At 46.0% G+C, this 15,893-nt stretch overlaps 1 protein-coding gene across 1 annotated transcript in view; it reads left to right on the top strand.

The window, feature by feature from the left end:
* ALOX5 (arachidonate 5-lipoxygenase) overlaps window positions 1-15,893 on the top strand; it is a 93,289-nt gene that overhangs the window by 64,219 nt on the left and 13,177 nt on the right. The window contains exons 7-8 of the mRNA XM_029061713.2: window positions 11,746-11,892; window positions 15,301-15,504. Of these exons, the coding sequence (XP_028917546.1) occupies window positions 11,746-11,892; window positions 15,301-15,504 (351 nt within the window). The remainder of the gene's footprint in view (window positions 1-11,745; window positions 11,893-15,300; window positions 15,505-15,893) is intronic.

Consider the following 15,893-nt stretch of genomic DNA (forward strand, 5'->3'; position numbering starts at 1 on the left):
CAAGGGTAGGGCTGTGTCTTTTACCCCCTTTCTATGCTTCCAAGTGCTTAGTACAGTCCACAGGACACAGTTGCTGCTCAATTAATAGCACTTACTGACTGGGGGTATCCATCTACACCCACTTCCTAGGAAAAATCATCACTCCCATGGCTTTGATTACCATCTCTATGTAGAAGATTCCCAAATCTTCATCTCTAGACCTTATCTTTCTCCTTCTCTGCCGTCTCACATTTCCTCCTGCCTTCGGGATATCTCTACTTGGATTCATTCATTCAATCATATTTATTAAGCGCTACCACCGACACCTCAAAATCAACATGTTCGAAACAGAACTCCCACCCAAATCCACCCTAACCCCTGGCTTTTCTGTCACTGTAGATAACACTGCCATCTGCCCTGTCTCACAAGCCAATAACCTTGACATTATCCCCAACTCATCTCTCTCATTCAACCCACATATTCAAATCCTGTGAGTTCTACCTTCACAGCACCTTTAGAATCGACCCTTTCCTCTCCATTCAAACTACTACCATGCTGATCCAAACACTTATCCTCTCCCACCTTGACGACTGCATCATTCTCCTTATTGACTTCCCCTCCTTCTGTCTCTTCCCACTCCAGGACATATTTCAGTCTGCTGTTCAAATCATTTTTCTAAAAAATACTTTAGTCCACATCACCCCTCTCCTCAAAAACCCTCAATAGTTGCCCGTCCATTTCTGAATCAAAAAGAAGCTCCTTACCATCAAGTTTAAGACACTCAATCAGCTCTGCCCCTCCTACTTCAGCTCGCTACTCTCCTACTCTCCAGCCCGCACACTTTGCTCCTCTAATGCCAACCTTCTCACTGTATCTCTACCTCATCTATCTCTCCCCTGATCTCTCACCCATTTCCTGCCTCTGGCCTGGAACGCCCTCCCTCTTCATACCCTACAGACAATTACTCTCCCCCCCTTCAAAGCCTTATTGAAAGCAAATCTCTTCCAAGAGGCCCTCCCTGACTAAGCCTTACTTTCCACTTCTCCCTCTCCCTTCTGCATTGCCCTGACTTGCTCCAGTTATTCACCCCCCCACCCAACCCCACAGCACTTATGTACATATCTGTAATTTAATATTTATATTAAAGTCTTTCTCCCTCTTTAGACTGTAACCTTGTTGTGGGCAGGAAATGTGTTTGTTTACTGTTATATTGTACTCTTCCAAAGGTTTAGTACAGTGCTCTGCACACAGTAAGTGCTCAATAAATACACAGACTAAGTGCGTGGGAGAATTAGCAGACACCATTTCCTGCCTCTAACGAGTTTACAGCCTAGAGATCATATTTTTCCTTGGAAGCTACAGGCCGCCCATCTCCCCCACCCCCTGGCCCTACTGAATTCCCGCATTATGCATGACCGTGAGATACAGGTAGTCACTGGCCCTGCAGTCACTCCCTGGCTGATGGATAGGTTGCCTCTGGGGATCACTTCCTATTTCCCCCCCCCCCCCCCCCCCCGACTGCTGCATTATAATAATAATAATAATGATGGCATTTGTTAAACTCTTAATCTGTGCCAGACATTGTACTAAGAGCTAAAATACAAGCGAATAATAATGGTAATTATGGTATTTGTCAAGCGCTTACTATGTGCTGAGCACTGTTCTAAGCGCTGGGGTAGATACAAGGTAATCAGGTTGTTCCATGTGGGGCTCACAGTCTTAATCCCCATTTTACAGATGAGGTAACTGAGGCACAGAGAAGTCAAGTGACTTGCCCAAAGTCACACAGCTAACAATAATAATAATAATAATAATAATAATAATGGCATTTTGTCAAGCGCTTACTATGTCCTGAGCACTAAGTGCTGGGGTAGATACAAGGTAATCAGGTTGTCCCATGTGGGGCTCACAGTCTTAATCCCCATTTTACAGATGAGGTCACTGAGGAACAGAGAAGTCAAGTGATTTGCCCAAAGTCACAAAGCTGATCAGTGGCAGAATCCCAGTTTACATGGATTACAACCCATGACCTCTGACTCCCAAGCCTGTGCTCTTTTCACTAAGCCATGCTAATCAAGTTGGACATAGTCCATGTCCCACGTGGGAGTCACAGTCTTAATCTCCATTTTACAGATGAGGTAACTGAGGCACAAGAGAGTTAAATATCTTGCCCAAGGCTACACAGCAGAGAATTGGCTGTACACTAAGCAGAGTGGCTTAGTGGAAAGAGGCCGGGCTTGGGAGTCAGAGGTAGTGAGTTCTAATCCTGACTCTGCCACTTGTCAGCTGTGTGACTTTGGACAAGTCACTTCACTTCTGTTACCTCAGTTACCTCATCTGTAATATGGGGATTAAGGCTGTCAGCCCCATGTGGGACAACCTAATTACCTTTTATAATAATGTTGGTATTTGTTAAGCGCTTACTATGTGCCGAGCACTGTTCTAAGCGCTGAGGTAGACATAGGGGAATCAGGTTGTCCCACGTGGGGCTCACAGTCTTAATCCCCATTTTACAGATGAGGGAACTGAGGCACAGAGAAGTTAAGTGACTTGCCCACAGTCACACAGCCGACAAGTGGCAGAGCTGGGATTCGAACTCATGAGCCCTGACTCCAAAGCCCATGCTCTTTCCACTGAGCCACGCTGCTTGTATCTACCCCAGCACTTAGAACAGTGCTTGACACATAATAAATACTTAACAGATGCCATTATTATTATTGTGGCAGAACAGGATTAGAACCCATGACCTTCTGACTCCCAGGCCCATGCTCTATCACTATGCCATACTGTCCTCCAGGGGTGCCCGCGGGGTAGTAGAGAACATGACCTCCCTCCCTCCAGCCAGGCCTACCTACTGGATGCAAAGCTCTGTACTAAGCACTGAGAAAACTACAGAGGTGGGAAGCAGACATAGCCCTGTCCCATTAGGGGTCAGACTCTAGGAGGGCAGGAAGGCAAAGGGAAAAATGAAACAATAAACACCACAATTAAAACCTAAAAGACAAGGTCAGTGATTAAGATAATCCCTGCTTCCCCTCTTGTCTTTTGTGTGACCTTAGGCAAGTCACTTCACTTCTCTGGGCCTCAGTCATCTCATCTGTAAAATGGGGATTGAAACTGTGAACCCCAAGTGGGACGGGAACTGTATCCAACCCGATTTGCTTGTATTTACCCCAGCGCTTAATACAGGGCCTAGCACATAGAAAGCACTTAACAAATACCATAATTATTATTATTATTCATTCATTCATATTTATTGAGTGCTTAACTGTGTGCAGAGCACTGTACTAAGTGCTTGGGAAGTATTATTATTAGAAATAAGAGACTGGGGCTGGGTCTCAGGCTTCTGGCCCATTCTTTTCATTCATTCAGTAGTATTTATTGAGCGCTTACTATGTGCAGAGCACTTGGAATGGACAATTTGGCAACAGATAGAGACAATCCCTGCCCAATGATGGGCTCACAGTCTAATCAGGGGAGACAGACAGCAGAGCAAAACATAACAAAACAAAAACAAGACAACATTATCAAGATAAACAGAATCAAGGGGATGTACACCTCATTAACAAAATAAATAAGATAATAAATAATATATACAAATGAGCACAGTGCTGGGGGGGGAAGGGGAAGGAGCAGAAGGAAAAGGGGGACTCAGTCTGGGAAGGCCTCTTGGAGGAGGTGAGCTCTCAGTAGGGCCTTGAAGAGGGGAAGAGAGTTAGTTTGGCGGAGGTGAGGAGGGAGGGCATTCCAGGACAACGGGAGGATGTGGGCGAGGAGTCGATGGTGGGATAGGCATGAAAGGGGGACAGTGAGGAGGTTAGTGACAGAGGAGCGGAGTGTACGGAGTGGGCAGTAGAAAGAGAGAAGGGAGGTGAGGTAGGAGGGGGACATGGCATGGCATAGTACATGACAATCAATAATGCCACTTTATCAGCCTCGGGGTTTTCTTTGAGAGCCCCTGGAGAGTCACATAGGAGAAATTAATGTGGTTTTCTGACTTTGTGACCAAATCATAGTCTCCAAGCATCTGCTCTGGATCGTTGTCCAAGTCATTTGGAGGGACTCTTGCTGCTTCTCTTGGTGTCCAAGTAAATTTCTGTAGGAAGCACTCATAGTTTCCTAACTCCCGTTCTGAAAGACTCCTCAACCCATGGACAGCTCTAACTTCTCCACCCTCACCACCTCTCCCAAACTCAGTTCCTCCTCCTCACCTCCCTCACCATGCCGTGCACCTACTGTGAAGAGTGTGTGATTGGGAGTCAGGACACGCCTGGGTTCTAGTCCCATCTCGGCAACTAAACTGCTGTGTGTGACCTTGGGTGAGTCATTTAACCTCTCTGGGCTTTGGTTTCCTCATCTAGAAATGAATATATCAATACCAGCCCCTCCCTTGGTTTCAGGGATGTTTTGAGGTCGAGAGGAGATGATTGATGACAAAATTACAACATAGTCTTCTCCAGCGTACTCCCTGCCGTCCATCTCCCATGGCCCCCTCATCCTTGACCCCCTGTCTCTCCCACCCTGTCAAAACCCAACAGGTCACCCTCTCCCAACGTACTTCTTGATGGGGATTCAACAATGGGGTTCACTTCCGTTACTGCCACTCCGAATTTGCTCTGCCGAATGGCAACTCCGCCCTCTGGCAAAGACTGCAATTAAACTCGCCGGAAGCTGTGCCGGATCAGAGGCATAACAACCTCCAGTGTGGCTAAGAACAAACCAGTTGTCAGGCAGTCTGTCACTCAATTGTATTTATTGAGTGCTTACTATGGGCAGAGCACTGCACTAAGCGTTTGGGAAAGTACAGTATAACAATATAGCAGACACATTCCCTGCCTACGATGACCAACAGTCACACCAGAAATCCCAAGGCCAACAGGGACCACCCACCCCCTCAATAATGATAGTAATAATCATAATCATAATGATGGTATCTGTTAAGCACTTACTATGTGTCAAGCACTGTTCTAAGCAGTGGGGTAGATACAGGATAATCAGGTTGGACACAGTCCCTGTTCCACATAGGGCTCACAGTCTTAATCCCCATTTTATAGGTAAGGAAACCGAGGCACAGAGAAGCTAAGTGACTTGCCTAAGGTCACACAGCAGACAAGTGTCAGAACTGGAATTAGAACCCAGGACCTTCTGACTCCCAGGCCCATGCTGTATATAGTAGGCCATGCAGCTTGGCCCCATTGTTCAGCTCTAAAGACCTTCGAGTTTCCAGCCCCTCCTCTGAGATAATACTGCCCTTTGACAAGCAAATCAAGCTGGTACAGAGCTTGGCATCACTTTCGAGATTTTTAGCACAGGGGCTTGGACTTGTGGGGCTGTGGATCATTATGGACAGGGAATGTGTCTACCAACTCTGTTGCATTGTACTCTCCCAAATGCTTAGTACACAGTACACAGTACACAGTACTCTGTGCACAGTAAGTCCTCAATAAACACAATCGATTGATTGATTGATTGATTGCTGTGTAGGGACACCCAGTGAGTCAGGGTCTTACCGCTAGCCATCCTCAGTGCCTGTCAACATCTTAACATTCAAATCTTCATTTTAATTACTCGGTTGGTAAATACTTTTATGTCCACCTCCCTCAGTTGAGGGAGGCAAAGGCTCACTTGCTTGTTTTGTATTTCCCAAGCACTTAGTACAGTGCATCACACCTAGGGGGTGCTCAGTAAGTGCTTTTACTACCCCTACTACTTCTGGTTGAAGATTAGAGGGAAGAAAAGGCAGGAAAAAGGGGGACAGAATTGAGGATGAAGCAGGTATATGTGCAAGCACACTTAGCACACCCACACAAACACACACACCAATGTCTCATTCATTCAATCATATTTATTAAGCACTTACTGGGTGCAGAGCACTGTATTAAGTACTTGGGAGGGTACAATATGACAATAAACACATATTCCCTGCCCACAATGAGTTTACAGTCTAGAGGAGATAGACATTACTATAAATGAATAAATTACAGATTCATTCAATAGTATTTCAATAGTATTTATTGAGCGCTTACTATGTGCAGAGCACTGTACTAAGTGCTTGGAATGTACAAATCGGTAAAAGATAGAGACAGTCCCTGCCCTTTGACGGGCTTACAGTCTAATCTACATTAGAAATCTACATTACTGCTGTAGGACTGGGGTGGGGGTGGGGGATGAATGAAGGGAGCAAGTCCAGGTGACGCAGAAGGGAGTGGGTGAAGAGGAAAGGAGGGCTTATTCAGGGAAGGCTTCTTGGAGGAGGCGTGCCTTCAATAAGGCTTTGAAGGAGGGAGAGTCATTACATCTGTCAGATACAAGGAGGGAGAGCCATCTCTCTTTCCCCTCGAGTTGAGTCTCTGCATTCGATAATCTTCACTTTTTCTCTTCCAACTCTTTTCTAGACCTACACAGCTTGGATTTTGTTCCTTTCACCTGGCTGACCTCCTTCTGGCCAGATGTAATGTTGTATTTTCATTTCTAACCACTTTGATCTCTCCCTTCTTCTTTTGAAGCATTGACAACCCTCTTCTTTGAAACCCTCTGGTTTTGTTTTTTGTGGTCACGATGTTCTGATTCTTATCCTACTTCATCAACTACTTCTTCTTGGCTGCTTTGGCTGACTCTTCTTCCTCTTTTCACCCCACCCCCACCACTCGCTCACTTTACATCCTTGGGGAGCTCATCAGTTCCCATGTTTGTTTAAACTACCTCCTCTGTCCAAATCTCCAGTTCTCCAGCTCTGCTGACTTCTTGCCTACCTTATAATCCCTCATTTCTTCCCGTTCCCACAAGAGCAAATGGACTATTTGCTGATGTCTAAACTGAACTCTTTATCTCCTCCTAAACCTTCCCTTCTTCCTAACTTTCTCATCAGGTCATCTTTCCCTGTCTTATAAACATGCAGCCGTGTTCCCTTTTAACATTGTCTTTCTTTTGCTTCTTTGCTCCTCCTCTCCCATCTCCCTCTCTGTCTCAACCCTCCTCCCCATTCAGTCTTTTTCTAAGTCCTGTCTTTTCTTCCTGGGTAATATGCCCCTTCTTCTTAACTTGGGAGCTGTAGTTGTAATGAGATGATAAAAATGACAGGGTATTTGTTAAGCAATTACTACGTTCCAAGCACGGGGCTAAGTTGTTGGGGTAGGTACAGTACAATGCTATCAAATAATGATAATAATTATGGTAATTGTAAAGTGTTTACTATGTACCAGGCACTTAGTTCTGGGGTGGATACAGGCAAATTTAATTGGGTTGGACACAGTTCCTGTCCCACGTGGGGCTCACAGTCTCAATCCTCATTTTACAGATGAGGTAACTGAGGCAGAGAGAAGTGAAGTGACTTCCCCCACGTCACACAGCAGACAAGGGGCAGAGCCAGGATGGGAACCCATGAGCTACAGTTCCTGCCTGACTGTGAGAAGGGTAGGAGAGCAGGAAAACAACTCCCACTTTACAGATGAGGAAACTGAGACATAGAGAAGCCACATGGAAAGAGCTTTTGGAAAGAGCACAGGGCCTGTCAGAAGAACAGGGTTCTCATTCCGGCACTGCCACTCACTGACTGTGTGACCTTAGGCAAGTCACTTAACTGATCTGGGCCACAGTTTCCTCATCTGGAAAATGGGGATGCAATTCCTGTTCTCCCTCCTCTTTAGACAATTGCTGTGCCCCCCTTCAAAGCCTTATTGAAGGCACATCTCCAAGAGGCCTTCCCAGGCTAAGCCCCACTTTTCCTCATCTCCCACTCCCTTCTGTGACATCCTGACTTGTTCCCTTTGCTCTTCCCCCCTTCTCCCAGCCCCACAGCACTTATGTATTTACCTGTAATTTTATTTATTTGTATTGGTATCTGTCTCCCTGCCTCTAGACTGTGAGCTCATTGTGGGTGGGGAATATCATAGCTTATTGTTGTATTGTACTTTCCCAGGTGTTGATTACAGTGCACTGCACACAGTAAGCGCTCAATAAATACAACTGAATGAATGAATGAATGCATGAGACTTTGAGCCCTATATGGGACTGTGTCTTACCTAATTATCTTGTATCTACCCATGTACTTAGTACAGTACTTTCCACATAGTAATCAGTCCAATTCATCAGTTGTATTTACTGAGCCCTTACTGTGTGCGGAGCACTGCACTAAGCAATTGGGCGTGTACAATAAAACAGAGATGGTAGACCTGTTCCCTGCCCATAACAAGCTTACAGTCTAGAGGGGGAAATTATTATAAATATTATAAATTATTATAAATAGCTAAACATTATTATAAATAGTAAACATTATTATAAATAGCTAATTTATGGATATGTACATACGTGATGTGGGGCTGAGAGAGGTGCTGAATACTGTTATCATTATTATTTTTGTTGTTGCTGTTACCAAGTCAATGAGTTGCCCAGGGTCACACAGCAAGTGGTAGAGTAGGCCTTAAAAAACCGAAGTCCCCTGACTCCCGGTCTTTTCTCTTACCATTAGGCCATGTGACTTCCCCTTGGATATTTTTCCTTTCACTTACCCAACCTCAGCTCTCCCCAGATTTCAAAAAGGCCACTTCTTCCATGAAACCTACCAGGACTTGTTCCCTACTTCCTCATTATGCCAGTCTGCAGACTTCTCAGCACTCATGTAGCAGTTCAGGGTCTTCTTTGTTATTTACTATTTATCTGTGTGCTTGTCCCTTAGTATGTGAGATTCAATCAATCAATCAATGGTGTTTTTTGAGGGCTTACTGCTTGCGGTAAACTGTACTAAGCAACCGGGAGAGTGCAATACAACAGAGTTGGTAGACCCATTGGTAAGCTGATGCAGTAATAAAATAATAAATTAAATTTCGGATATGTGCGTAAGTGCTGTGGGGCTGCTCAGTACAGAGCTTGGCATCACTGTAAGTATTTAAGAAATACCACAGGGATTATTATTTCATTATCATTCATTCAAACGTATTTATTGAGCACTTACTGAGTGCAGAGTGCTGTACGTTGAAGATGGGGAGAGCAATGATCTGTATATGAATGAGGGCACAAGAAGTAGGTTGCTATTATCGGCGTGAAGTGTGCAGCCTGGATGAAAGTGAGATAGATAGCGTGGCTTAGTGGAAAGAATACGGGCTTGGGAGTCAGAGGTCATGGCTTTGAATCCTGGCTCTGCCACTTGTCAGCTGTGTGACTTTGGGCAAGTCATTTAACTTCTCTGTGCCTCAGTTACCTCATCTGTAAAATGGGGATTAAGACTGCGAGCCCTACGTGGGACAATCTGATCAATCTTGTACCTATTGCTCAGAACATTCATTCATTCAATTGGATTTATTGAGCACTTACTGTGTGCAGAACACTGTACTAAGTGCTTGGAAAGTACAGTTCAGCAACAGTGCTTGGCACATAATAAGCACTTAACAAATGCTAGCATTATTATTATTAAAGATAGAGGGGAAAGCTGATGAGTGCCTCAAAACCAGTGGGGAGGAATTTCTACCTGTTGAAGAAAGGGATAGGCAATGCTTTCAGGTTTTTGAAAAGTGAGTAGACATGCAGAACGATGTATTAGAAAAATTTACACTCCACGATTTTTCCTCTGACCCCATGTTGCACTCTATCCAGATGGACATGGGCCGCAGGAGGAAACTCCCCCTAGTTCTGCCATTTCGTTACAGTCAAAATGCAAAGTGAAAAACGTACCATCGAGACTGCGTGAGAAGCAACGTGGCTTAGTGGAAAGAGTAAAAGGATAGTGGAAAGAGGACCTCGGCTCAGCTACTTGTCTGTGTGATCTTGGACAAGTCACTTCACTTCTCTGTGCCTCAGTTACCTCATCTGTAAAGTGGGGTTGGAGACTGTGCGCTTGTGCATGTGCATGACTTGTGCATGACTTCCAGGCTTGTGCATGACCTGATTTGCTTGCATCCACCCCAGCTCTTAGCACAGTGCCTGGCACAGAGTAAGCACTTAACAAAGACCAGTCAAACTCCAGAAAACCGCTCCGAGCTTACTCATGCACTCTCTCTTCCTTTTCCCATATAAAGCCGTTCGTTGGGTTCGAAGATGACACTGCCGGTAGTGAGATGAGCCTGTTATCACTTTGTGCAAATACAGCTGATGAAGCCGATAAGGCCAATGTGTAACCAACAATCCATCTGATATCACGTACACGTGAAGATTTCCCCTTGCTGAACTGTTGCTCTTCTTCCCACGGAGCTTGGCACCATTTCACTTTTCTCATTCAGTTTCTAAAGACCCTATAGATTACTAAAAAAAAGTAGCACGGTTTAATGGGAAGAGCCTAGGCCTGAGACTTGGGAGACGTGGATTCTGTTCCTGGCTCTGCCATCTGTCTGCCATAGGATCTTGGACACATTCTTTAATTTCCCTATGCCTCAGTTTCGTCATCTGTGAAATGGGAGTGAGACATCTGTTCTCTCTTCCCGTTAGAGTGTGAGCTCCATGAGGGAGTGGAGCAACGAATGTGTCTGATCTGATTTCATCTACCCAGTTCTAGGCATGTAGTAAGCCCTAACAATTATTATTATTATTATTACTACTATTATTATTAAGTGACTTGCCATAGTCATAGAGGAGACAAGTGACGGAGCTGGGATGAGAACCCAGGCTACCAGAATCCCAGTTTTGTGTTTTTTTCTACTAGGTCATGCTGCTTTTTCAACACTCTTAACCACTATATGCCTCAGTTTCCTCATCTGTAAAGACTAGATTGTTTCCCAACTTGTTCATTCCAAGCGCTTAGTACAGTGCTCTGCACATAGTAAGCGTTCAATAAATACTCCTGAATGAATGAATGAGTAGATAACATAACTGCTCTTTCTACCTCTTAGATTGTGAGTCCCAACCAGGGCAGGGACAGTGTCTGATATGTTTGCCCCAGTGCTTAGCCTAATACTTTTTTTGTGGTATTTGGTAAATTACTATGTATCAAACACTGTTCTAAATGTTGGGCTATATACAGGTAAATCAGTTTGGACACAGTGTCTGTCCCACATGGGGTTCACAGTCTAAGTAGAAGGGAGAACAGGTATCGAATCCCCATTTTACAGTTGAGGGAACTGAGGTACAGAGAAGTTAACGTGACTTACCCAAGGTCCCACTTGGAGCTGGGATTAGAAACCAGGTTTTCAGACTCCTGTGCTCAGAAAAGCAGCATGGCCTAGTGGAAAGAGCACGGGCCTGGGATGAAGAGGACCTGGGTTCTAATGCTGGCTCAACCACTTACCTGCTGAGTGACCTTGGGCCAGTCACTTCACTTCTCTGTGCCTCAATTTCTTCGTCTGCAAAACCGGGATTCCGTACCTCTTCTCCTTCCTACTTAGACTGGGAGCCCCATGTGGGACATGGACTGTGTCCAACCTGATTAGCTTATATCTACCCTGGCACTTAGAACAGTGCTTGTCACATAGTAAGCGCTAAAAAAATACCATTATTATTATAATTAAGTGCTTAACAAATGCCCTAGTCGTTATTATTTCCATAAGACCAGGCTGGCACATAGTAAGTGCTTAATAAATGCCTAGTATTATTATTATTATTATTATTATGAAGCTCACTGTGGTCAAGGATTGTGTCTCGTTTATTGTTATGTTGTACTCTCCCAAGGGCTTAGTACAGGGCTTTGCACACAGTAAGCGCTCAATCAATAGGACTGAATGAACAAGTGAATATTATTCATGCACTCCCACTCCTGTCTGGCTGTTCCATCTTTGGGGGCTACTGTTCACCTTTCCTGTTTGAGAGCACTCCGGACATGTGGCCACCTCTTATGTCCCACAGCAAGGCAACATCTTCATAGTGGACTTTGAGCTCCTGGACGGCATCGAAGCCAACAAAACGGATCCGTGCACTCTGCAGTACCTGGCGGCTCCCATCTGCCTGCTCTACAAGAACCTGGAGAACAAGATCATCCCCATTGCCATCCAGGTAGGCCCCCCCCGCCCCCGCCGGCTGGCGGCTGCCCACCCACCTTTGTAACAAACAAAAACTCCCACCATTGGCTTTAAATCAGTCCATCACCTTGCCCCTCTTCCCTCACTTGGCTTCTCTCCTTCTATGTCCCAGCCCACACACTTCACTCCTCTGATGTTTCTCCCCTTCTCACTCTGCCTCCTTCTCACCTTCTCACCTGCCTCGCCCCCAAACCCTGGCCCATGTCCTGTCTTTGGTCTGGAACCCCCTCCCTCCTCAAATCTGACAGATAATGACTCTCCGCCCCGTCAAAGCCTTATTGAAGGCCCATATCCTCCAAGAGGCCTTCCCAGACGAAGCCCCACTTTTCCTGATCTCCCACTCCCTTCTGAATCACCCTGACTTGCTCCCTTTGTTCTTCCCCCCACCCCTAGCCCCACAGCACCTATGTATATATCTGTATAAATCTGTAATTTTATTTATTTATATTGATGTCGGTCTCTGCTCACTCCCCACCCCCGCCCCCCAGACTGTGAGCTCGTTTTTGTGGACAGGGATTGTCACTTTTTATTGTTGTATTGTACTTTCTCAAGTGCTTAGTACAGTGCTCTGCACACAGTAAGTGCTTAATAAATACAATTGAATGAATGAAATCCAGGACTGGTGGGGGCCACAGCTTTCCGCTGCTCTCCACAAATTCGATGTTTCTTTTCAGAGAGCCTCCCTGCCGAGGGCTGGTTTCTCCTGCCATCCCTGAAAGAAAGTGGAAGTTTAGAAAATGATATAGAGGTTAGTCAGTCAGTCAATTGTATTTTTTGAGCACTGCACTAAATGCTTGGGACAGTACATTATAACAATATAGCATTCCCCGCCCACAGGGAACTTACTGTCAAGCGGGGAAGACAGACATTAATATGAATAAATAAATGACAGATATGCACGTAAGTGCTGTGGAGCTGGGAGGGGGGAGATGAATATAGGAAACAAGTCTGGGTGATGCAGAAGGGAGTGGGAGAAGAGGAAAGGAGGGCTTAGTCAGAGAAGGCCTCCTGGAGGAAATACGCCTTCAATAAGGCTTGAAAGGTGGGGAGAGTAATTGTCCGTCGGATATGAGGAGGGAGGACATTCCAGGCCAGTGGCAGGATGTGGGCAAGAGGTCGACGGTGGAATAGATGACACCTAAGTTTGGTGAGAAGGTTGGCAATAGATGATTTCAGTATTTGGGCCGGGTTGTAGTAGGACACTAGCAGGGTGAGGAGGAAGGGGGCAAGGTGCTTTAAAGCCAGTGGTGAGGAGCTTCTGTTTGATGCAAAGGTGGATGGGCAAACAATGGAGATTCTTAAGGAGCGGGGAAACATGGCCTGAACGTTTTTGTAGTAGCCATAGCTCACCCTCCCCACCCTGGCCCTGTCCCATAGGTTGGCAATCCCATAGAGGTAGAGAGGAGCACAAGGTGTAGTTGCCACACTTTAAGATTCACTGTGCCACATCTCCAAGCTCTACTTCCTCAACAAGGCCCAGAAGACTTGACGGGGTTTTTAGAAAGGAGGATTGGGTCTACAGGAAGGGAAGGGCCAGAGAAAGCTGGCACACCGTTTCCTCGGTCCATCGGTCAGTCAATCAATGGTAGTAGCGTGGCTCAGTGGAAAGGGCATGGGCTTTGGAGTCAGAGGTCATGGGTTCGAATCCTGGCTCTGCCACTTGTCAGCTGTGTGACTGTGGACAAGTCACTTAACTTCTCTGTGCTTCAGTTACCTCTGTAAAATGGGCATTGACTGTAAGCCCCACGTGGGACAACCTGATTCCCCTGTGTGTAGACAGTGCTCTGCACATAGTAAGCACTTAACAAATGCCAACATTATTATTAGTAACTGAGCTCTCACCGTGTGCAGAGCACTATACTAAGCACTTCCTTAGCCATTCTCCACTGCTTCGTCTCCTCCTGGCTGGTGCACAATGGTTGGGGGGCTTCTGGGGCAGTCAGCCTGGGGCTTGCTTGTCCCCCTCCCCCCTTCCCCAAGGCTGTTTTTGGTCTGTCAGTCGATTTAATTTATTGTGCGCTTAGGGGATGCAGAGCACTGTACTGAGCATTTGGGAGATCTTGATATAGCAATAAACAGACCCAGTCCCTGTCCACAAAGATTACAAAGTGCCCCTCCAACTTTCATAATCACCCAGAATCGAGATGCAGCTGTCCTCCTTGGGGAATTTTTTTTAATCCCAGACTGGATCGTCGAGCCCAAGCTTCTTCTTTGGAAGATTTTTTGAGGTCTTCAGTGTCATTTTGAGGGTTCTGTGGCTAGGAATGTAAAGGCTGGCACTGGAGAAATAGTCTGAGGGCACCCAGAGGTCTAATTTCAATTTGTTAAACCTTCCCTCTGCACTCAATCCTCTCATGCATGGGTCAGAGTTAGGGGTTTCAAGGCTCAAAGTTGAAGAAGAATCAGTCGATCAAAGAAGAAATTCATGGCATTTATTGAGCACTCACTGGGTGTGGAGCACTGTATCAAGTGCTTGGGAGAGTACAGTACAGTGAAGTAATAATGGTCGTAGTAATAGTAAGTAACGTGAGCCCCTCTTCTAGACTGCAAGTCCGTTGTGGGCAGGGATTATCTCTCTTTGTTGGTGAATTGTACTTTCCAAGGGCTTAGTCCAGTGCTCTGCACACAGTAAGCACTCAATAAATATGATTGAATGAATAATAGTAATTGTAGTAGAAATGGTAGTAATAGTGTTGGTAGTAGAGAAGCAGCGTGGCTCAGTGGAAAGAGCCCGGGCTTGGGAGCCAGAGGTCATGGGTTCTAATCCCAGCTCCTCAATTTGTCAGCTCTATGACTTTGGGCAAGTCACTTAACTTCTCTGGGCCTCAGTGACCTCATCTGTAAAATGGGGATTAAGATTGTGAGCCCCCTGTGGGACAACCTGATCACCTTGTATCCCCCAGCGCTTAGAACAGTGCTTTGCACATAATAAGTGCTTAACAAATGCCATCATTATTAGTAGTAGTAGTAGAAGTAATAATAATATGATAGCATTTGTTAAGCGCTTAGTATGTGCCGGGCACTGTAGTGAGCGCTGGGGTGGTCACAAGCAAATTGGGTTGGACATAATCCCCGTCCCATGCAGGACTCACAGTCTCAAGCCCCATTTTACAGATGAGGTGCCTGAGGCCCAGAGCAGTGAAGTGACTTGCCCAAGGTCACACAGCAGACAAGTGGTGGAGCCGGCATTAGAACCCACGATCTTCTGACTCCCAGGCCCGGGCTCTAGTCACTAGTAGGGGTTGTAGTAGTAATGGTAGAAATAGGGATGGGAGGAGTAATAGGATGCCCACGATGGAACTGGTCAAGAAATCTCTCCAAGAGGCTCCAAGGTCCCGGGATCTCCAACAGTCCTATCCCTTTTGCTTTTACCAATTTTTAGATCAATCAAACCCCCGGGGAGAATAATCCCATCTTCCTGCCTTCCGATCCGAAGTACGACTGGCTGCTGGCCAAGATTTGGGTCCGCTCCTCGGACTTCCACGTCCACCAGACCATCACCCACCTCCTGCGGACGCACCTCATGTCCGAAGTGTTTGGCATCGCTATGTTCCGGCAGCTGGCCGCCGTGCACCCCATTTTTAAGGTACCCCAGTCGCGTGGAGGAGAGACCATGGGGAAGACTGGGGAGGAGTGGACCCCAAGGCGATGGAAGGAAAGGCAGATAGAAAAACAAGCTCATCTCTAAACAAGATGATTTGTGAAGAAGCCATGTCAACGGTTGATTGCCGCGATTGTCAGAAATTCATTGCTTGGAGGTGTTTTCATCTTGCTGACGTGGACGGTATTGACGGGTCAGGATCTGGGAAGATGGTGCCAGGGAGTGAACCCCACAGGTTCCGCCGAGCAGAGCGTTGCTGGTGTGTGGCATCTGCAGAGCTCTGGTACAGAATAATAATAATAATAATAATATTTGTTAGGCGCTTACTATGTGCCAAGCACTGTTCTAAGCACTGAAGCACCCCACAATACAAC

The sequence above is a fragment of the Ornithorhynchus anatinus genome, chromosome 3 (assembly GCF_004115215.2).
Source record: "Ornithorhynchus anatinus isolate Pmale09 chromosome 3, mOrnAna1.pri.v4, whole genome shotgun sequence".
Lineage (NCBI taxonomy): Eukaryota > Metazoa > Chordata > Mammalia > Monotremata > Ornithorhynchidae > Ornithorhynchus > Ornithorhynchus anatinus.